The following is a 24,676-nucleotide window of genomic DNA, read 5'->3' on the forward strand; positions in this document are numbered from 1 at the left end:
CTGCACGTCATATCTCAGTTTTATTGAGCATTACGATAGCAAGAGGTTAGTACAATCTGCTGTTGGAAACGTTCACAGACATTTCATAATAAATGCAGGGTCAAGTAAAACTAAAATAAGCATATATATATCATACATTTTTATAGTAATGCAAGAATGTTAAGTAAAGAAAAGTTCTCAAAAGCAGAACTTGAAATAATAGCCCTGCCAAAAAACCCTCATCAATGTGATAACCGTCCACACATTTGATTCAGTGTAATTTATAAATACATTTTAGAGATCCTCTCATTTTTCTGCCATTATAAAATACAGACCTAAAATATACTTTGCATTTTCAAAGATGGACTAACAGTCATTTTTTTTAGCTTGGGGGGGGTGTCTCATCTCCTGAGCACTACACATGGCATTAGAAAACACACAAAGCTGTTGACATGTTAATACAGCTTAAACACAGAAGTGCACTATGCAGCTTTCAAATAAGGTCAAGTGAACTCAAAGTACGCAAAAGAAATGCATACTTGCAAAACATGCGCCATGTTCTTAGTACACACGAGCAGTGCAGTTAGTCAAAGTAGTGCACTTATTTAGTAAGACGCTGAGCAAAAGTGCGTGTGCATCTAGTCTCATCAGAAGATCTTTCTATGATCCTACTGCCATCAACTTTGTGGTGAAAGTGTAACAACCACGATTCAACACATTTTCAACAGTGCATATCATTAGATTTGAGAATAGTCCCACTCTTTAAATGAATAGTTCACTTGAAAATAGATTTCTCCCATTTACTCGCCGTCACGTCATTCCGATCGAAAGTTGGATTTCAGAAGAACAGACAGATCGCTCTTTTCTATGCAATTTCAATAAATGGGGCATTCATTTTTCAAGGTAAAATGGACATAAAAGCACCAAAATATTCAGTAAGAGTTCTAAAGACTCAATTTTTCTTTGATACTTTGAATCTTTTTCAATATTTTAAAGCTTACTAAATGAAAACAATGACAAGGACACTCTTGTGTTCTGCAGAAGAAAGTAAGCTGTACAGGTTTGGAATGACATGAGAGTGAGTAAACGACAAATTTTATTCTGAACTGCTATACCTAGCTTTAAAAAAGTCAAATGAAAAGGCAATTCTTGCAAATTTCAAAAAGGATTTGATCCTGTATTCCACGCTGCGTACGCATTTGCGACTCAACCAGACTCACATCAAGCACACGTGTCAAATATCTCCACTCAGACCAGAAACGTTCAGACCTATAATATCAATTACTAAACTGAACTTTTGCACAAAACAAGCATCTTATCTATATATAAAACATAATAGTAAAAGTAATATTAAACATCAAGTAAGCCGTTTACATTAATGGCCACCCTGTTTCAACAACCCTTAGCTTATTTACAACGAAAAGGACGGTGCATATTGTTTAAGAGAGGAATAGAAATGGAGCATCAAGTCTTGTCCAGCACATACTAGAAGCTGAGTTTCTTGGAAGCCCACTAAAACCAGAGCAGTGCACTAGTCCTGAAGTGCACTTGGCATGTCCTTTTCTTAGCAGACGCCTTAGGCAAATTACCCTGCTAACCCTGTCCCCGCCCCCCCCTCTCAAGTGACAGTAAAACAGATGACACTGTCTATGCTATGCCCATGAATGGAACGCAAAAGTAGCATGGTATGTTTTAGAAAAGGAAATTGTGAATAAATGTTTGTATATCTGTGCAATAAAGAAAAGATGGAAGAAAAGACATATTGCAACCTTTTTGTCCCTTTATAATTGTGTCCTACGATGACACAACATCAAGCTCTTTGCTATAAAGATCCCGCTGACATATTGCTGCAGAAATAGAGGATGATTTCACACCGCTTCAGTCACTCGCGGTCCCGAGTCGACAGACTCCACCTTCGATTGCCAGAGACTGTCCGGCCACCGCCCCAGGAGGAAGTCTGGATATGTGAGTCTGGCAAACAGAGAGAGAGAGAAAGAGTCAGAGTCAAGTGTGAGTGTGGTGGAGAAGCACACAGCTGTTAAATAGTGGGAGTGAGGTGTCCTGATTGCAATCAAAGGCAGCTGCCACCCACCCGTCTCGGGCACATACTCTGGTCCCGCTCTCTGTCGGGCAACGATAAGCGCCCCCCTGAGAGCCAGAACCATGTGTGAAGGTATCATCCCAGGGTGCCTCGGGCCACCTGTTGGAAGCACTGGTTCATGGCGGGACAACACGCATAGGGTGACAAGTCAGTGGAAAACTGTGACCCCTTTCAGCACATCCATGTGTGTCAGTTATGCTATGATAGTGATCCATATCTCACTTACACAGTCTATGTGACCTCCAGCACAAGCTCAGGCAGACTACTAGCAAGCTAGAAGACAATACCTCAAAACTAACTAAAATAACTAAAACTAAACAATGCGACATCTACTCTGAGAAAAGATATAAGTAATAATAAATCCATCAAAAAAATAAAGTAAATAATGAAATTACAAAATAAATGTAAATATAAGTATGACATAACTAAAATATAGGGCCCTATGATTTCTGTAACGCAGAAAAAACTGATGGAATGACGGAATCCAGTAACAAAAATTGGATTTACAGTATAACACAGGATGTCTCAAATTTAGCACATTTTGGATGAATAAATCCAAATATATCGAGAAAAATTTAAATGGGAAAATAAATAAATAAAAAACAGGTGCACTAAAATATAAATAAATATAAATGATATAAATACAATAAATGACTGAAATGGTACTGAACCCATGACTCTACATAAAAGACGACTGTTGATTTATTGTATTATTGGTTTAAAAAAAAAAAAGATTTAACTTGTTTCCAACAATCTAGTGTAAATTGGAGTCCACACAACAACCCCAACTGAAACATTGTGTTTTACAAAAGGCGTAGCTTGTCGGAGCAATAATGCCACGGAACTTTGGGTGGCGCGAATTTGAGTCCCAGCTCGTGATTCCCCTATAACTTCCTGTCTATCCTCAACCGTTTTTAAAAGTTAAAAAAGCCCCAAAATATCTTTAAAAAAAAGCTTAGCTTTAAATATAGATGAGTAACAGGCATAGAACACCAACTTTCTAATATGTTTCTGCTAATCGCTAACACACACATGTAACAAACACATTCAGACATTGCTGCAAAGGATTAGGGGAACTAGAAAACAAGGGGAATCATAACACAACTTTTCACATTTTTCTTGCTACCCCATGGAACGTTATTCCAATGTTGTATCCATATAGAGATAAAGCCTTCCTTTATACATTCCCATTACATTCACTTGTGCAATAACATGGCCCAAATACTTCAGAGTGGTTTTTAGCAATATGCTATGTGGTTACCAGGGTTTTCTGGGTGGTTGCTTATTGGCCCAAGTCTCCATGATATTGTGGTCCTCAACTAAATGGCTCAGGTACCCATTTCTATAGAAGTCTATGTGATGTTTTGCTTGTTTTATCATTCGAAAATAATTCACCGTAACTTATAAAAGTAATAGCACACATCTTCTCAAAAGCCTGTAGCACAATCGTCTAGAGTGAGATCAAGCAACTAATTATGTGAATCTTTTTTTTTATTAGAAAAAGCTTCAACACATAACTTGTGGAAGCTTGTTTCCACCACAGAATAAAACAATTTAAAAGATAATTGCGACTTTTTGTCTTACAATTCTGACTTTTTTTCACACAATTGTGTTTACATCTTTTTTTCCGAGATATAAACATGCAATTTCGAGTTATAAAGTCAGAATTGCGAGATAAAAACAATTGCGAAAAATAAAGTCAGAATTGAAAGATATAAACTCGCAATTCGAGAGGTGAATTACAATTGTATGTAGCATAAGTTCAGTAGGATTTCCAGTCTTTTTTTAATAAATCTTTTTTTTTGTTTATTTGTTGTTATTGTATTTATTTTAATCATAAATTCCAGTTAATTTAAAGTTCTCCTTAATTTAAAATTATGAGTAATTACATTTACTTTGATTTTTAATTGATTCAGTAGATTTGTGTTCTGTTATCTAGTTATTATTGAAGCTTGTTTCCACCACTGAATAAAAAATAAAAAATAAAAAGGTAATTGCGACTTTTCATCTCACAATTCAGATTTTTTTTCCTCACAGTTGTGAGTTTATAACTCGCAATTCTGACTTTGAAATGTAATTCCCCTCCAATCTTCAAGTGTAAATTGGACTTTCTTATAAATGACAACAGTGTTTTGAAGTTGAACACATTTCAATCTACTTGATGGTGTTTTATCTGGAATGGTTCACATGTGGTTGGGATTACCACTGCTGGAAATAATCATGAAGTCTTAACGCAACCTGAAGATTAGACTTAATTCTGTGTGGCAAACCAGAGATTCACTGACTGAGATGGACATCTAGACTCAAGCCAAACATTTAAGCAGTTGGATATAATCAGAAAACTGCTTTGTTTGAGAGACCAAAAGTATGCCATTAAAATTCTTTTTTAATTGCCATGTAAAAAAGTGTGTATGATGTGTTAAAGAGCTGAAAACCAGAATGTTTAAACCAGAAGTGGGCCCGCAGCGTAAAAACAGATATATGACAATGGCCATGCTTCAGCTGTGGTTTCCACATATTTTGTTCTCAGCCACAATGTGCCATCCCTTGTTTTGAGGGGCTAAATGGAAAAATGGAAGAGTGAGCAGTGTAACCAATTAATCAGCAACCAAGGATGCATTTCCCGAAAGCATTGTTGGCCAACTATGGTCGCAAGTTCCGACGTTAACAACAGTTTCATTGATTTGCCGTTTCCCGAAACCATAGTTCTGACAAACATTCACAAACAGCATTGCAAACTTGCGTGGTTGAAACAGTTTATTGTTCAATGACATGTCGACTTAAATAGATCATGCTCTTGGGCACAACAAGCAAGCTAACATTCAGTAAATTCTATATATTTCATTCTATTTAAATATTGTGGCGGAAGAAGTAACAACATACACAGTGGGTGTTTAGGCCGCGTTTCCACCGCAGGAACTTTCCCCAGGAACTAGGGACTTTGGGGTGTGTTTCCCCCTCCGAAAGTCCCTGCTTGCGAGGTAGAACTTTTTCAAAGTTCAGGAACTTTCAGGGGTGGGACTTGGGCGCTGAACATGCTGATTGGTTGAGTCTATGCCGCATTTTGATTGGTTGACTCCACGCAGCATTTTATTTCAACCACCATTTTTTTTTTTAAATCTGTTGCGGTGCGTGTAGTAGCTGTTGTTTAATTTTCGAATCAACAATGGAGTTTAAAAAATTTGGCAGATGGACCGACGACGAGGTTCAGGCTTTATGGGGGAAAAAAAGTTCCTGGGACAAATTGTTCCGGGTAATTTCGGAGGAAACGCTGCTTAATAAATCACTGTATCCAAATAAAGTGTAACTTGAATGAATAAACCCGCGAATAAAGCAAAATGACATGTAACAAAAACAGTGAAATAGTCATTAAGTACTGCCACCATATGTTAAAGCAGAATTTCGGAGATCTCAAATAGATTAATTAGCAGAAAAGTATTAATCGTCAATTACGACAGTCCTATATTGCTGGACCAATGTAGTTCAAATGACAGAGGTGCAAAAGAGTTACTACGGCTTATCATGACTAGTTGGTAAGTTTCCTTAACGATGCATCGTACTATGATAGTTAATCAGCAAGTTACATCGCTGTACAGGAAACTCATCCCAGAGCAAGGAGGAGAGGACATGAGAAAACTAGCTCTCCTCCAACCGCAATGATGCGTGTGGATTTGGGAATTGAGCTGGAAGGTTTGAAATCTTGCCAAAAAAACAACAAAAAAACATGCAATCCACATTCCAGGCTATCTATCGGACAACATGTTTGTCAGTGCACCAAACACAGAGGCTCATCCATATCCTATGTACAGTTTCATGACCACAAATATCCAGTATACATAGTTATAATTTTATGCTGTGCAAAGTTTACATTATGCAATTCTTTGAAATGTATGGATTTAAAAAAAAAATTTGTTTTAAATTAAATTAAAGGAAAATTAAATATGGCCTAACATTGCATCTGTGCTAACAGATGTACAAAGTGAATAGGTTGAGAAGTTCTGGAGGTAAAGATGTAAGAGATTCATCAATGCCAGGCATGAAAGCCAAAGGGCTTGAAGCAACAGAGAGGGTTCGCTTCCAGCCAATCTGCACTGACAATAGACCGGATAAAGAGTACACTGGCTTCTGCAAGAACTGACTAGAGCCACTGTTCAGAGCACAAACCCAACAAAGGACTATTCTAAAATGGGTCAATGCACACTTCCAGACACGCTCTGAGCTACTAGCGTGAATAGAAACGGTTAAAACGGCACACACTCCCAGAGCTCTGGACTGTGTTCTATCTCGCTGAGCTGCCAATCAGCTCAGGGCTTTCATCTCATCAAACACACACACATACACAGCAGCACAATGCATGAAGGAATGGGAGGAATGTTTCTGGAATGGTACAGGAATGAATTGGTGTCTTTCTGCTGCAGTCGTAGGAGGAAAGACCCGTCACAATTCAGTAGGATTGTTCATTTTGAACGGCTTCATTTTATGAGTACCTGCTGCCATTGTGCGTGTTGCCATGCTTTTATCACTTTTCGGCATTAGGACATGACTGTTAAAGCTAAACCAATAGGAGTTTTGTTAATATTTTATTAATAATTTTTAATAACACTAACAAACCTTAATTGTGAGGACTGCAAAGACAAGCATCTCTATTACTATTGCTCACACTTGAACAAACCCTGCAGGTGCGGTCACAAAAAAAGGTAAATTTTCAACTGTCAATAGTGTAACGATGCATGAAGCCACTTTCAAACCAAGCATCTTTCTGTTAAGTCAAATCTGTGAATTTACTTGAACACGGTGGTCAAATCTTTCGCTCAATCACAAGGTTCCAAACTGACTTACAATTCACCCGTGGAAATGTGGATTTCACTCACGAAAATTCATAGAATAAACAGTGAAAGTGTCCGCACCTCCGTAATATATTTTGGCATGTAACTCAACCCACACCACTGGTGTTACAGGCATGCATGATGCCTGGAATCACATGGCTTATTTAAGAAAGGTGTGCTATTACTATTATAACAGATTTTAAATTTTTTGCCATGCCAATGACTAAATTGAAGCAGGGACCCAAGCCATATCTAGGCACCAGAAAATCATAGAGACTAACCACCCAGAATGCCCTAGCAACTGCGGAGACAGTGAAGAGCCCCTGATGAGGGTGTTCTGATGCAGGAACTTCTTACCCTGGGTTTACTGTCCTGGGCAGACATGTATCCCACACACATGCTCTCTGTAGTATGGCTCCATAGAAACTCCACTGTGAATAAAAGAGAGACACAATAACGGAGAGATATAGCTACTAAAAAGTCCTTAGAAGATTACACATTCTATAAACCTGGAAGAGAATTAGCATCTTGAGGAGTTTCAAATGGATTTTTAGAATAGCTTTATTTTATTAATTAATGAAATATTAGAACAGAATAAAATCTCAAATAATATTGTGAACCACAATGCAAATTTTATAGAGGTGGTTAAAAAAATAAAATAAAATAAAAACAACGTTCTCCAATGCATCGCAATTCTCTTTTCAAATTCTGAGTTAGCATTCACGATAGAATTGTGCGTGATCTAGAAACAACCGTATTCTGCTTGCTTTGAATTCACACACACACACACACACACACAAACCCTCGAATCTTCGAATAAAGATTGTGGCTGTGGGGTGAATCAGTGTTAGTTGTTAAATGCACTTGCATCTTAAAATGCTTTTATGATCATAAAAATGTACGTAATTAAAGTCTGTTTTTATTACACAGACAAGACAAAACTTCTATATTGTCAAAATAGATCTGTGCATTAGTGTGATTTATGATGTCATCAATAATAATCAAACAGCAGTAAAGTTGAGAAGGCATAAAATCACTCACTAATAATAATAAAAATCCTCTTTATTATTTGCTATTTAATTGTATTGTTTTGAAACCATATTTAGTTAAATAAATTCTTAACATAAAATTGTTTTAAATTTGTAATTATTTTAAAAAGTACTTAAATGAATTTATACATTAATTATAAGATAAATATACTAATTATAAGATTTAAAGTCAGTAAACTATTTAATAAAGAAAAAAAAAAAGAAAAAAGGAAATGTAAATCAAGAATCATTTTGGAATCGGATCGTGACTCCCAGAATCGGAATTGGATCGGATCGTGTGGTGCCTAAAGATTTCCACCCCTAATATTTTACTCATAAATGGAAAACCGCTATTCTAAAACCCCATTAGAACTTCCAAAATGAACCTAAGGCGAATTAGCCTTCTGAGTTAGCCTTAAATTGAAGTCAAGATTGAACAGTTAATTTGATTAATGAACACAACAGACAAAGATATTGAAAAGGTGAGTTTCATATCAGTCTCAAATGTGTTGTTCCATTGAGTGTTGTCAGCCCTAATCATAACAATGCCTCTATTCTCCCGACCACACTCCCAGACCACACTTTGAGACCTGTTTATTCTGCTATTTGTGAATGCAGGGAGCTGCCATGTTTATCCCTGAATGTTTAAACAAAGATGCCTGGAAAAATTGTCTGCATCTTTAGACAAGAATGTGAGGGGGGCATCAGAAAGGAAGAATGGGGTGGGGGGTGGTGAAGGAGGGGGGGAATGACTTTCAGGGAATCTTCAGTGACCCAGATGTTCTTCAAAAATCCTCTATAACGGCATCTTTTTATGTAACACTTTCAGCAATGATGCATTCAATTGTTCAAAAGTGGTACTAGATACATTTATGATGTTACAAAAGATCTCTATTAAAAAAAAAAAAAAAAATGCTGTTCATTAAAGAATCCTGAAAAAAAAAAAAAAAAAGATTATAGTTTCCACAAAAATATTAAACAGCACAACCGTTTTAAACATTGATAAGAAATGTTTCTTGAGCACCAAATCTGCATATTAAAATGATTTCAGAAGGATCGTGTGTCACTGAAGACTGGAGAAATGATGCTGAAAATTCAGGTTTGAAATCAAAGGAAAAAGTTAAAATAATAATAATAATTTCTCAATATTGCTGTTTTTTGTATGCAGCCTTGATAAGCATAAGAAATAAAAAAAATTTTTTTACATAGTTAAGGTAGTGAATTAAATTTGCTTTATAACAAGGCACCGCAAATCCGGTCCTGGAGTGCCACGGCCCTTCAGAGTTTAGCTCAAACCCTGATCAAACTCACCTACCTGTGATTTTCTAGTGATCCTGATTTTCTAGACTCCTTGGGCCCTTTTTTAACATTCTAAGCACAAGGTCTAAAGCACACGGCGCAAGTGCATTTAAGAGCATGTCCGAATCCACTTTTGCTAGTTGAACGACGGGAAAAATGGTCGGCGCGCCCTGAATAAACAAATCAGAGTCTTGTCTCCCATTCCTTTAAAAGCCAGTTGCGCTCGCGCCATGGCGGATTCGCTATTTACATGACGGAATTTGCAAGCGGAAAAACTGAGTGCTTCTTTAGCGAGGAAATGGATCAAAGTGTACGCACGTTGTGGACCCGCCTATAGGCGCACATTACTAATGCGCTCTTTAAATAACAAAAAAAAATATTGTGCCATTGACTTTAGACCAGGTTTTATGGGTCAATGACGCAGTCTACTTCAGTTGCCTCAAAATAGCAACATGCCAACAATGCGCCTAAACACACCTCGTTTACAGACCAGCACGCCCAAGGGGCGCACAAATAGGCGCAAATGCATTTGCTATTTAAACAGTGTGGCACATGATGTGAAAAAGATAACTGTGTCGGGCTGAAAAAAAAAGAAAACTTGCCGCATTGCGCCGGGTGTATGATAGCTTGCTCAGGTGTGTTTGATCAGGGTTGGAGCTAAACTCTGCAGGGCAAGATTTGAGGAACCCTGCTTTTTAGTATTCTTTATTATTATTATTTTTAATGTACTCGTGATACAGTGATCCATTCCGTTTTGATGTTTTTGAATGCACAATCATCACAGTTTTGGACCTCAGGTGTAATGAATTTAAGCTGAAGCAGGACAGAGGAGCACGTACCTAGCAGAGCCTGGATGTCTTCAGAGCGTTGGGCTTCTCCACATGTGCAGCACCTCAGAACAATCACCCCACCCAGAACACAGTCCTCGCCAGCCAGGAACGGCGAACCTTAAACACAAACAAGCCAACTGCATTTCAACCGTGACCTTCTTTCCACTACAATCAGTCTATTTAGATGTAAAATCAAAATGAAAGCACGTTGGAGACATCTAAGAAAATCCAGCGATTCGGTCAATGATTTATTAGTTATGCTCTGTTCTGAGAAGTTAATGAAATGAGCGGAAAAGCCGAACATTTCCGTACTTTCCCCTGCCAACCTAAACGACTGAAAACAATTATTCTTTCCAAAGCTTTTGTTTTATTAACCAAATGAGAAAAATTGGGAGCAGAGCCACTTTTCGCTCTTTAATAGGTTAATGATGGAATGAGTTATTTCGGTAACCCCTCACGGAGCTCTGATAAAGGGACAAAGCAGCTCCGATAAAGGGAAAAAGCAGGCAAATACTCATACTTTTCCAAAGGGGAAAAAACTGAAAGAGTTTGCGCTGCAAAACGGGCTTCAAGCCCATTCAAATGATTACATCTCAAAACCAAAGGAGTGCTGGACACGGACTAGGTTTGAAGCACTCAAGCATAACATCAGTCCACAGGAGGGAAGAGTTTTAAATTTCACCTCAGATAGGTGCTCCGTTTCATTAATGCCATATTGATTTTGCACATCATGTTGTGTTCAGCTTGTTTACACTGAATACGGCTCTTTTTATAACACCTCTTAAATAAAACCTGGACACCCTTCACACAGAAAATGTGGTCTTAACACCACAATTCAAAAGACATAATAAAACAGATCTTAATCCAATATTCCATTAAAAAGGCTTTTATTCTCCTTATTCTGTTTCATCTAGGCATCTTCAAAGTTTAAATCAAATTACACAGCTTTGAGAAACACTTGATTCTTATTGGTCAATCGCAGCATTCTGCAGTCAAATATTTTAGTAGAAATAGTGGCACTCCTTAGCCTCTCTTCTCACATTAAATGAGATCAACATTTCATGTATACCTGTTTAATTATTTGGTAAACAATTGTAATCAAAGTGCTAACAATGCAGTCATCTGATCATTTTCACAAAATAAAGCCCTTAAAGTAAGGGTAGGCAATTTTCAGAGAGGCTAGCAATAGCAAGCTAGCTTTAAAAGCATGAGATCCCACCCTCCCTTCAGAGCTTCTCCAAATCTACGCCCGACATTTTTGTTCTGTTTATTTTGTTAATGTTATTGAGGAAAGCATGCAGCACATTTCGGCGTCAGGATGTTTGTTAACAGTACATCGCTGCAAAGGTATTTCCAACTTTTTTACTTCTAAGCAAAGAACGAAAATAACTTTGTTGAGTGTATCACATTGAATCACATTCAGACTCTTGTACATTACGTATGCGAGCTGCAGTACAGTTAACGGCCACCGGTATCGCTAATAACAAGGGTTTCTAAATTATACATATAGTCCCTTTAACACAAGATAAAAGGTCATTTCCATGTTAATTAGAGGCAATATGCATCAAACGACAAGGGTTCTATTTTTGGCTGAAAGCTCAATGATTATCTCATGTGCTTGTGAGTTTTGCACAATATTTTAGTTTGATTTGAGTTTGGATATCATATATACCAAATTAAATACAGCCACGACAAATGAGACAATGGATAATTTGTCTCAGATCTTGAAAACAAATGAAAGGTATTAGTCACTAAATATTTTGAATAATGTTAAAATGGTTTAACTTTCATTAACTCGATTAAATACTTATCCATTTTGTTGCAAGTGTGAGACAGCTGTGCACTGCACTTGCAGAAAGAGCCCGAACACACGCTCTTCTGATTGGCTGCGATTTGTGATTTATTGGGCATCAGGAATCTTATCGCATCATGTTGTGTTTAGGGTATTTATGTTAATTTATGAGGGTCAATATAATGTTGATTAACCAAGCTTTGCAGGAACACATAAAACTCAATTAAATAAATAAATAATAATAATGAAGAAAATCTCACATTTGAAGATTTCCGTGCAACAAAACTATAAAGGTCACAGGCCAAAACCAGCAAATATTCCCACATGTACTTTGTGTTACATTCAATATAAAATCCAAGCAGTCACTCAATTTCACAAGCCCAGAATGGGAACCAAACGAGCAAAGCTTCTGAACATGAAAGAAGGCGACATCTTCAAAAGCACTGTCAACAGAGTATTTATGGCATCTGAAAATAACTGTGGCCACACAAATATGATTTAACCAAAAACTTGTGGAGCCCATTCAAAAGAATGTTATTGATCCACAAATCCAAACATACAGAAAAAAACGTTGCGGCTGCCGAATTTTTTTAGCGCTCATTTCCAGTCAAGCAAGTTGTTAATGATTTTGTTGTTCACTTTTAGCTCAGAGCTGTTCTTACTCACACATACTGTGGTGAAGTGATGCTAGCCTGCTGAAAGAGAGAGAAACATGAAAACAGGATAACAGGGAGGGAAAGAGATTATCTGAGAGTCACTCACTGATGAATTTATTTTGCATAGCCTCCAGTAGGGCCTGGTGTGCGTTTTCAGTCTGCATGGAGGTAGAGCACTCTCTGGCCAACATGGTGCGAATCAGGTGCTCTCCAGAGCCTGCAACAGTACATACAAGACCCACATTCAATCATTTAATATAAAAATTAAAAATAAATAAAAAACCTAATAAGACATTATGTATATTGTACAACTGCGTGTAAATTTACAATTTCATGTTTGGAACTGTTACAGTTCTGATGTAAGAGTCCAGTCCAGTCCAGTTCTGGTTGTCTGTGTTCATGGAGTTCATGTTATTTTCATACTGACTTGCAATTTGTCTGTGTATTTGCATATTGAATTTAGGGCTGCCCCCTAATAGTCAAATGAACAATAGTCAATGACAAGAGGCTTAGTGAACCAAATTTGAATTAGTCGGTTATATATATATATATATATATATATTAAAAAAAGACTCCACATGAATTGGCATGACGAACAGACTGTTAACACGGCTGGTCTATGTGGTAATTATGTCAAGCAAGAAATCTAAAAGTTCACCTATCATTCATCGACCTCAAACATGGCTTATCACTTGAAACATGCTAGTAGCCTAACGTTAGCCACTTTACATGGTCACTCGCTCGAACGTTAAAGCTTTATCCGTGCACTTGAGTGCTTAATTCATATTTTAAATGCTCATTATTATGGTTTAGTTTTCTCCATAATGTAGAACCAATGGTAAATATAATATTCTTTCTCAGCCATGAAACAAACCCTTTTCCGATGCCACTTCCCAACCCCAAGTATATATTTAAGTTTACGTCATTATGCGTCAGGAAGCTCACGCTCCAGACTGCCAAGAACGCACTCAGAACTGTTTGCTGACGCTGTGGATTACAAGTAATAATGTTGTAAATAATGTTCAGTTTCTTGCACAGACCGATCGTTTCGCTTCATAAGACCTCAACGAATCGTCAGGAGCCACTGGTATTCATTTTGTTTTGCCTGTATATGTTTTTTTTTTCTTTTCTCAAAGTGACTTTAGCCATTGACTTGCATTATATGAATCACCAAGGACTTTTAATGCATCCTTGCTGAATAAAACAGTACTGACCTCAATTTTGAATGGTAGTAGATACATTTGTATGGCGTTTATAGTTCATCAGTAAACGGATTTGACAGACTAATAAAAAAAAAACGGTTCAGTTTGTGAATCATCTTTAACAATCTTAAACAAGTTGTGAATCGGACACTGGTAACAAGAAACCGGGTTAAGAAACCAATACCTATAAGACTGGCTTTGAAAAGATAAATTAAACAATGAAATTAAATGCACTTTAGATGTCGTAAAGGACATTCTGAAATGAAAGAGGTTTTTATTTATATATATGTGTGTGTGTGTGTGTGTGTGTGTGTGTGTGTGTGTGTGTGTGTGTGTGTGTGTGTGTGTGTGTGTGTGTTTTAATACATTTTTAAATGTATTATATTGTATTATATTTGTTTGGCAAGTCAGGTGTCTCCACAGGAACGAAGTTAAAAGAACATGTCAAATCTAAAAATAGTCAATCTCACTGTCAAGACACTAAAGACAGTCACAATCATTTGCCTTTCAAAGGCAAACGTGTACAGCAGCCAGTTTTCAAAAGGGAGGGAGTGTAAAGAAATGCCTTAAACACAAAATGTCTGGAAGCCTCTCAAGTCTAAGAAACCATAAAGCCTTAAGAAAATAGCCGTGTTGTTTCTGTAAACACAAACGTGGGCCCCGTAAAATATCAGGTAACTACAACAAAACTCTGTGCGGGTTTGTTGCCATGACAATTAGATGCTAATTTCTTTTCTTTTCTTCTTTTTTGTTGTTTTAACAAAAGAATGAACAAACGACTGGCTCCACCGTTGGCTCACTATTTTCAAGTTACCGTAAACCCTCTCATTCTCTCTTGAGGAATGGATGTTACTGGCAACAATATCACAAGTTAACAGTTAATTTAACAAGCAAACAGTGCCATGATAGTGCAAACTCAATTTCCAGTGGAAAGTAAATAAAACACAACAAACCAGAGATGGCATAAAACGGGCAAACGTGGCAAAAGGAATCAACACCGACTTGCCTTTCACCCTCAGCGAAACCACAGCGAGCGCTGCTGAGACTAACAGGGTTGACCTGGGAGAAAACGAGCTCTTTGTGTCAGTATGAAGCCAGAATGATTGTTTTTCTCCTCCTTTTGATAGGAACGCCTTTTAAGTTGGGAAATGAAAAGCAGGTGCACCGCTGGAGCGCACACTCGAACGGCCTGTCCTCACCGCCATGAGTTTTCAATTTTGAGGAGGATGAAAGAGAAATGCATGCTGAAACAGCCATGGGGGGAGAAGGTGATAAAATGTGTGATTCTGCTTTTGTTTTCAGAATGGCGGACGATCAAAAACAAAGAGGCACAAACCACAATGTAAGTTCCGTGCCTGTTGCACATGAGTTTGTGTGATTATAAAGTAAAAATGTCAACAGGGAGCACACGTGTAAAACAGTGCTCGTAATATTTCAGACCTGTTGAATCAAGCAATCGGGGATATCTCACAAAACCTATCAAGAACATGTCTGAGTAATATTTCCCATCTAAATAAAAAAAAAAAAAAAAAAAAAGAGAAATTGCATATTGCATAATGAAAAAAGCCTGTTTTAATACCATTAAGATTTGTTCCATAAAGGTTTCATTTTCATTACAAAAACTTTCCAACTTAATTCTCATTACATCATTAAAAAATAAATAAACGTCTTTCATTTTTGTTGTATGTATATGTATGTATATGTATGTATATGTATGTGTATGTATATGTATATGTATATATGTATGTATGTATATGTATATGACATATACATATATACTCACATATACATACATACACACACATATATATATATATATTGATGGTGAGATGAAAAAAAAAGAAGAAAAAAAAAACACTAAACTGCAACAGACAGAGCAAAATCTCTCAAAAAGCCTGTGTGGCAAACACCACCAACAATTTTTTTTTTTTTTTGTTAACCAGAGGAAATCAGACATGCTGCAGCCTTGTGCAACATGACAAGCTTGAATGAATCCCAGTCTCTCTGCAATGGGCCAGGTGTGTGTTCACTGCAGGGCTCAGGCCAGGCCAAAGGTGCTTTCACACAAGGGTGCCGCAGAACAAAGGATGAAGGAAAAGAAAAGAAATATGGCCTTCATCTTAATTTAACGCTCTTTGGAAGTTGTGTAAGTGATTATGGCATGGGGAAGCATATTAACAGAGGCTACAGTTCGACATTTCAAAGCCAAGTAGAGCTTTTTACAAGGTGTCTGGTTGTTAAAGCAATGTCACTGCCTCGTGAAATATTATAATAAAGTTACAGGTGCAGTTATGAACCATGTCGTGGTTGTTAAAGTATGTGCAAATTTACTGCACCGGATAGGGGAGATGGGATAAATTAAACGATTAATAAATGTAACATCAACGTAATGCACAATGCCCATATCAGTTAAAGCAAATCTTCCTTCATCACCCTTAACGTTCACTCCTTCCCAATCAGTAAAGAAGCCAAAGCATGTCTGACCGAATCTTGCCATTAGTTGCTAAGAGGGTATTCATACCCTAAAAGCATATACTGTACATACATGAAAGGAAGTGATGTGTTGTGATGCGACGTATACACCCAAAGAGAGATTTCATCTTTTCTTTTATCTTGACCTGAAGAGAATAGCTCCAATAGCATCCATTCAAACATAATCGTCTTGTCCTCGTCCATGTCTACTCATGAATAGCAATCTGTCTTTTATCATTACTGCTTTAAGAAATCCAGACATCCTCTATGGGCACAATGGATTTGCTTGTATGCGTTGTATGGAGATGTGAATCATGTCTGTGGACTATTGACTTGGGCACAAGCAATATAAGGAATAAAAGCTTGTTTTATTCATGTGACAGAAAGCATTAGTTTAAAACGTGAAGTGTACGGCCTTGGGCCCCGCTCACGGCAGGAATCCCAAGTAAAGCAGAAATTTTTGCTCTTGAAATATGTCCCTGCTAAGACACTGGCTAATAACAATAAGATGTTGGAGGGACGGATTGACATCCATATCAGGGCCAAAGAATGAACAGAAAATGACAAAAAGAGCTTGAACGATATAGATTTTTTACTTCAAAGTAATAGAAATGAGATATTTTTATCGACTGTAATTGTGCACAAATTTCTTAAACAATGACTCAAAAGTGACCGACTGAACCTTTGCAAATGTGAATGTACAGCAATGTCACACTAATATGACTCCGGTGTGTTTGATACCTGAGGTACTCACAGCTGTAGAGTAAAGGCTGACGTCTCGAGCGTTTTCAGCCCAGCAGCCACACCCATAGTGAGCAGCCTGAGACACAGAAAGATATGAAGAAAAACATGTTGAAAAAGAACATGTCGGCTGCAGTTAAATTAAATAAATTAAAACATTTTATGATTACACACCTAACCTGTTTATAAAGCACTATAACATACACTGTACAAAGATCTAATTTCAGTGCAAATATTTGCAACATATGATACTGTTCAAAAGTTTGGGGTCAGTAAGATTTTCAATTAAAGAGAAAATTAATTTTATTCAGCACAAATGCATTAAATTGATCAAAAGTGACAGTAAAGACTTTTACATTGTTACAAAAATACTATTCATATAGTATTACTAGTTCTTTCTATTAAACCAAAAATCCTAAAATAAATGATCATGCTTTCCACAAAAATATTAAGACACTGTTTTCAAATTGATATAAAAAACATTTCTTAGTATAAGCTTATTTCAATATAATATTTCACAATATTACTCTTTTTACTGTATGTTTTTATTCAAATAAATGCAGTCTTTAAAATAAGATTGTGAGTAAACTTTTGACCGGTAATGTAATGATGCATCATGTTGTGCTAAAAAATTTGTGCTCAGTGTGAATATGCCTTAATTATGAAAAGTCCCCTATAAATAAAGAGCTTAAAATATGCTACATCCCCGGAATGCTATTTTATTTAAGCATTATGGTCAAATAGAATATGGTCAGACTCCGGAGAAAACCAAAGGTCACCTGTCCAACCCGACCCGGGTGTTTCATGGCCAGACCTCCGCTGGATACCGCAGCCGCCACATTCCCCTCCCGATCCACTACGACCGCACCAACTGTATCCAGACAGGCTGAGTTATTCTCCTCACCTTCCACCATGATGTCTCCTACTGGCTCCAAGCAGCCTAAATCGTTCTCCTGCGCACACAATTGCCATTCAATTAGAATTTCCTATCACACACAGATAATAAACAGCACCATTCTGCTCATTTATACAGAGAAATCAAAAATAAAATGTAAGTGTCAATGTATCTTCATGCTAAACCGTGGGCCAAAAAAGAAGAACAAAGAGGCTGTGGTTACTGGCAACTTCAAAAAACGCACTTTCCAAAGCCCAGAATAATACTAGATTGAAACATACTGAACATTGCTTCTCTTGTAATGTTTTTTTTTTCTTTCTTTCTTGTCTATGAAGTAAGCTTTCAGACCCAGCTGGCTACCATAACCAAACTTGAACTTTGTCAAACTGGGGTACTGAAATACACATAGCTATCTAGCTTGAGCAAATAAAGTCCAATTACATATCAGCATCTGAAAAATGATCCTCATGCTCTCATTTATAATGAGTAAAGTGGTCATTTTAAAGGACTGTTTTCATTTGCTGATTGCTGTGTACTTTGGAAAGAAAGTTGATGTGGACTGAAAGAGTCATGGAGCCGCTTGACAAATTGGCCGATCCTGGGAAACTGCGGAAGGGGACGTGATGACTTATAATTTATAATTTCATCTTCCCATGAACAGAGTGTCATTACCAGGCCATGGATCTTCAGAACTTTCTAAAATATGAGTGAACAGGCTAAAAAAGAATGTTATTATTATTGATCTCACAATCAGCGATAAATCTGACAGAATCAGCTTCAGAACAACATCTGCTCTCACAGACCTTTCCAAAGAGGAGCATCAATTTTTCTCTCCTTAATGGGTAGCTGTTTGTATAACCTTTATGTCTTAAAAAAATATCCTCTCTATTTCGGTGTGTCATAAAAGCAAGTCGGTAAAAATATTTAATCAATCAACTTAATTTTTCCAATATTTTTCTGTAAAAAAAACTAAACAAAAAAATTGTTTTTAACAATTTTTAATACTTTTTGACCAATGAATTTTACATACGGTACCTTTTTCGAAGTGATATATTTTAAAAACATATTGTTGATTGTTTACCAATTCTTATTTTTTACAGTATTTAAATTAAGACCTCACTTAATTCAGACACTTAGATACTTGAAAACTGTAATGATATAAAACAAAATAAGATTCCCTAATATTCCCAAGTTTCCCACAACTGTGGGAAACCTTCAATTCTAAAGTCATATTTCTATAAAGCACAAGTGCACCCACTCACTCACATAAAAGAAGTTACAGAAACATCTTAATTCTGAGAAGTATGCATTAAAATTGAGCGAGAACCCCTAGACCCCAGGTCATCCATGCCATACAAATGCATTACATCCCCAGTAAAACAATAAATATGGCACTTATAAAATCAAACAAACCACAGGCCACTTGAGAGGAGACTGGGAGATGTGTTGTTATCTTAATGACCATTTAATGCATAGCTTTGGAGAAAAGTTTGAACTGAACTGAACTGAACTGAACTGAAGAAAGACCATGTGGCATCCCAGAGGCACAGTTCATTCATGCAGAAAGAGCCAACAGCGATCACTCACTTCAAACTGATGCTATCTTTAAAACAAACCGTACAAGGTTCGAACTCCGAACACAAATACCACATATACCGAACCAAGTTAGACTGCGACGTATTTGTCTTTCCTGTCAAATAACATTTCGCCCACATTCAGACACTGTAATTTGCAACTAATGACCCAGGAGTGACCCACGTTTCACTTTCTCATTGGGACCACACAAGCGTCACATCACGGATGGATCTGTGCTGGAAGCCATTTTCCCTCGTCACCTGCATTCCATGTGTACCTGTCAAATCACTTCCTTGAAAATCCACCAAAAAAGTAGGAAAGATGCTAACATGTTCAAGCACATTACAGGAAATAATTCGGTGAAATAACTTCAAGATGTTGGCGTGGGAAATTGGGCGCCAGGGTGGTGCTGAAGCACGAATGTCTCATAGGCCTCAATCACAAACACATAAATTGAATGATTTTTGTTCCTTAAAAATAAGGCCTAAATGGTCCACAAAATAAATCATGCATTTGAAACTGCTCTGACGTAAATAGGTAACAAAGAAGTGAACATTTTCATGTCTACCTGGTGAACTCGTGCTTTTCAGGTCAGTGACAAGAAGCTACAAAAGAGCATCAGAGAACTGTGTCACCCAAGTTAAATTCCTTGTGTGCAGTGCCATGTCAGCAGTGCAGTAAGTATCCGTATGTGTGTTTCCTGTGATTGTGAGTAATTGAGGTCTCCACACCCCCCTTTAAGGTAGTCATTACCCAATGGGTTTCCTCCTCTGGGTATATGTGGTGGTTTTGAATTAGAGGACTGAACAGATGCAGATCCTGTTATCAGTCGAGTAATAATGTCAGAGCAAATGCATCCGCTGCACTGTGTTTAGGCCTAATTAAATGTGTTGCACTGAATGGGAGGGTGGAAACCTATAGATCATGGAGCATTTATAGGAGAAACTTGCATATTTAGTTCAGTCTTTTTTTAATCAGAGTTTAAAGAGCGCATATGTCAAAAATCAAGAGCATATCCTGAATGTTAAAGTGTTCCCTTTTATTAAAAAACTCTCAAAAAAAGAAACTCCTAAAATCAAGTCTGATCCAGACCGACAAAGGACATGACATTTTGATGGCAGCTTGGTTTCTAATTCTGAAGGCTGGGTAGCCCCGCCCATACTTAAATGTCATTGGTCCTCTCCATATAACTGTACATTAAATATAAAATATGGACGTGATTGATTCATGTCATGCAGATGTTTTGCATTCAGTGTGAAGAGAAGAATGCTACCTGATTAAAAATCACTGTTAAACTCAAGGTCCAAAATTAATCTTTTTGTCCATATGACAATTGCATTATTTATTCCAGGTACATATAATTATTAAATGAACATAGAATATAAATAATAATAAAAATTATATAATAATAAAAATTGCAACAATAGCATTTACTTGTTAATATAATAATTCAATTAAATATATTGATAGTTAAAAGGTATAATATATTTTGGTTAATAATAATATAATTATGATTATATTATTTACAGTTGAATTATTATCAAAATTATTCAACCCACATTGCTAATCAGGTTCATTGGCAACTTTTACAGACTTTCAACTGTTTGCAATGAACAAATCAAACAAAAGTAATTGAAATAGCTCAACACGACAAATATTTCAAGTGGTTTCCCCAAATTCAACTGAAAATGAAACTTTTAAAGACTTCTGCAGTCTCAAAATTATTCAACCCCTTCATGGCATGCATCTTTAGTACTTAGTAGAACATAATTTTGCTGTTATGACCGGCTGCAAACGAGATGTATAACCAGACACCAGCTTCTGGCAGCGTTTCTGAGGAATCTTAGCCCGTTACTCATGAGCAATGGCCTCCTGTTCAGTAATATTGTTGGGCTTGCATGCTGTTGCAACAGCCGCCTTCAAATTCCCACCAGAGATTTTCTATGGGGTTCAATTCAGGTGACTGGGATGGCCACTGTAGAATTTTCCAGGACTTCTTCTGCAACCAAGACTTGGTGGAATTTGAGGTATGCTTGGGATCCTTGTCCTGTTGGAAGGTCCAACGACACCCAAGCTTTAGCTTCCTCACTGTCGGCACAACGTTTTCTCCTAGGATTTCCTGATATACAAAAATGAATCCATCTTGCCTTCCACATACTGCAGCTTTCCAGTGCCAGAGGATGCAAAGCAGCCCCAGAGCATTACCGAGTCACCAACATGCTTAACTGTTGAGTGTTCTTTTCAGCACGATTTATTCTTCCTCCTCCAGAAATACCACTGATCTGTAGGGCTGAAAAGTTCCAGTTTTGTTTCATCGCTCCACAGAACAGAATCCGAAAACTTCTGTGGCTTATTTATAAGATTTTGAGCACTTTTCTTGTGCTTTTGGGTCAGTAGTGGTGTACGTCTTGGAGTTCTGGCATGGAAACAGCATGCATTTAGTATGCGCCTTACTGTGCAAGCTGAAACCTCAGTGCCTGTTGCCACCAAGTCTTGCAGTCACTCAAGGGTTTTGAACCTGCCTTCTCAAAAATCTGGTTGCAGCCGCTGATAGCTTAATTTTTCCACCCCGTCCAGGTAGTGTAACCACCGTTCCTTTAACTTTGAACTTGCAAACTATGCTTCCAAATGGGTAACTTTGAACTTGCAAACTATGCTTTCAAATGGTGTCTCTATGAACATTTAGTGCCTTCGATATATTTTTGTATCCTGTTCATTGTTTGTGAAGAGCGATGATATCTTCTCAACTTTTTGGACCATTCTTTTGACTTGTGCCATATTTCTAACATGCAGTCAAACACGACACTCAACAAACCTAGCCAGTTCAAATACTTCATGTGTTCTAGCTCAAGTACACCTGATGCAACTAATAAAGCCCTTCATTAGTTGCATCAGGTGTGCTTGAGACAACACCTGTTTTGCAGATTTGTGCTGTTGTGAGGGATTCTATTCAGGGGGTTGAATAATTTTGAGACTGTGCAAGTCATTAAATTTGCATTTTCAGTTGAATTTGGGGAAACCACTTGAAACATTTGTTGTGTTGAGCTATTTTAATTACTTTTTTTTATTTGTTCATTGCAAACAGCCGAAAGTCTGTAAATTTTGCCAATAAAACTGATTTGTAATGGGGGTTGAATAATTTAGATTACAACTGTATCGTTATTTATTATTATTAATTTTATAAATAGTTTGGTGTTGAGCATGTTTACATTTTAGACCCTGGTTGGATGGGATGTCATTGTATAACATGAGCACAAAAAATGAGAGAAGTGACTCAATCATTTTGCACGTTCACTCACGTGTCCACAAGATTGTCTTCTCCTCTTTGTCTCAACCTGCTCTGCCAGCTCCATCTTCCTCTTGTTCCTCTTGTAGCCTGACAAACTGAACTCTGTTGAGTGTTGAAAAAGGCATGACAGTCAATAAAAGATTTTACTCCACTGCTTTGACTTCCAATCCAAAAAAACTTTGTCTGTGTTATGAGTCATGAGACCTACGAAATGCTGACAAATGTTTTGCTCCTGTGGCCTTATTGCTTAGATTATTAGTATTATTATTCATGATTATAGATTGCAGCAAGGGTGTGTGTTTGGCGGGGGAGCCTTTACTCTCACAATAAATCAGTCTATTGGTGGAAATGTGGTTGAAACCCTCAAAGTCTCCCTAAATAATGGGACATGTGTTGGAATGAGGTCATGGTTTTGGCATCAGATCATTTCCAACACTGACAACACACACTCTATCGCTGTCTGACACACACTGGGAGTCGGCATGGGGCCCTCTATTAAAGTATAGAAGCCATTGTTTACCAAATACTGCATTCCACTCCTGTGAAAATCTCTTAATCAAAGAAAATGAATCAATGAAATGGGCACAATTAAGTCATTTTGCAGAATTGGATGGAATGCAATTAGGGCTGGTAAAAATAACACTGAGTCAATGGCTTAAAAATACTCCAACAGATGAGAACACATGTCGTCTTGCCAATCATTATTCAATGAAATTATTACATTATTGCAACTGTCAAGACTTACAACTGAGGGATTGTTGTGGCTTTGGTAAAAACATCAACATATAACAGATTCCACATACAGTATACTTCATTAAAACTGTAACCTGTGGGAATTCAGTTAAAGGACAATATAAGAACTGGATTCCCTGAAAGAAATGTGTTCAAGGCACTGCAAAAATAAAATGCTGCACCAGAGCCACTTCAGTGGAAGGTGTTTGCGGTCGGTTTCACTCAATAATCAACATGTAGCTAAATGGTTAAATATATACAATGAATATAAACAATCACAATTCAGCATCCAAACTAGAGTCTGAAAGAAGACTAAAAGCACGTGAGCATGCAAATTTTACGATTACATTATTGCTGCCAGTAACAACTGTATACTGAACAATTACGTCAATGGTAAACTTTTAAACTTTATTCTTATACTTATAAGTATAAAGGCCCTTGCACACTGAGTCCGAAATTCACGTCCGAAATTTTCGCACGTTAAAAAATAAATACGACCTCACGTTATGTCAATCACGCTTGCACACTGCCTCCGAAACTTTCGTCCGTCAAAAAAAATTCGAATCAGGTTCGATTTTCTGCGTTTTTCGCATTGCGATATCGCAAGCGATAATTTCGGACTCTGTGTGCAAGGGCCTTTAGTATAAAATGAAAACAAAACCAAAATAGATAGTATACAATTAAAAGTTCCGGGCTGAAGTGCAGAAGTGTAAAAGTTTAGGGGTTTAGAAAAACTCAAACAGAATGTTTCAGGAATATCAATACAGTTCTGCGACTTCAAAGGTAACTTAAAATCACACCTAATGAACCGAAATGAAAATTCTGGACTGAAACCGAAAATTTCGGGATGCACTTGGCCGAAAACCAAAACCAAAAAAGCTTTTTAAAAAATATATATTTTTTATTTTAAATTAGCTTTTTTTTTTTTTTTTGTATAATTGACTTTGATGAAATTCAATCATTTTAATTATACTGGACTTAAAAAATACAAGCCAATAAAATAAAATAACCACATTTTTATTGAAAGTAAAACTAAAATTGGACAGAAAATATTTTATGATTAAATATCAATATTATTCAGTTCTATGCAACAGAATCAGATTTAACAGATTCAACGGCCGATAATTAGAAGATTCTGTTCTACGTAACTACTGTCCTCCTGCAGAAATCAAAAGTTTGTCAATATCTGGAAATACATTACAACAATAACATTTAATTTTATAGTTGGCATTTGTATAAAAAAAGCGATGTCAAGCACC

At 37.0% G+C, this 24,676-nt stretch overlaps 1 protein-coding gene across 2 annotated transcripts in view; it reads right to left on the reverse strand.

Moving 5' to 3' along the window:
* Positions 1 to 24,676, reverse strand: part of tasp1 (taspase, threonine aspartase, 1) — a 32,054-nt gene continuing 7,378 nt past the window's right edge. For both annotated transcript variants that reach the window (XM_079856276.1, XM_079856277.1), the window contains 7 exons: positions 22,696 to 22,787; positions 17,706 to 17,879; positions 16,927 to 17,005; positions 12,618 to 12,728; positions 10,073 to 10,180; positions 7,264 to 7,337; positions 1 to 1,950 (listed from right to left, as the gene is read on the reverse strand). In XM_079856276.1, the coding sequence (XP_079712402.1) occupies positions 1,858 to 1,950; positions 7,264 to 7,337; positions 10,073 to 10,180; positions 12,618 to 12,728; positions 16,927 to 17,005; positions 17,706 to 17,879; positions 22,696 to 22,787 (731 nt within the window). In that variant the 3' untranslated portion in view covers positions 1 to 1,857. The remainder of the gene's footprint in view (positions 1,951 to 7,263; positions 7,338 to 10,072; positions 10,181 to 12,617; positions 12,729 to 16,926; positions 17,006 to 17,705; positions 17,880 to 22,695; positions 22,788 to 24,676) is intronic.

This window comes from Squalius cephalus, assembly GCF_949319135.1.
Source record: "Squalius cephalus genome assembly, chromosome: 21".
Taxonomy (NCBI): domain Eukaryota; kingdom Metazoa; phylum Chordata; class Actinopteri; order Cypriniformes; family Leuciscidae; genus Squalius; species Squalius cephalus.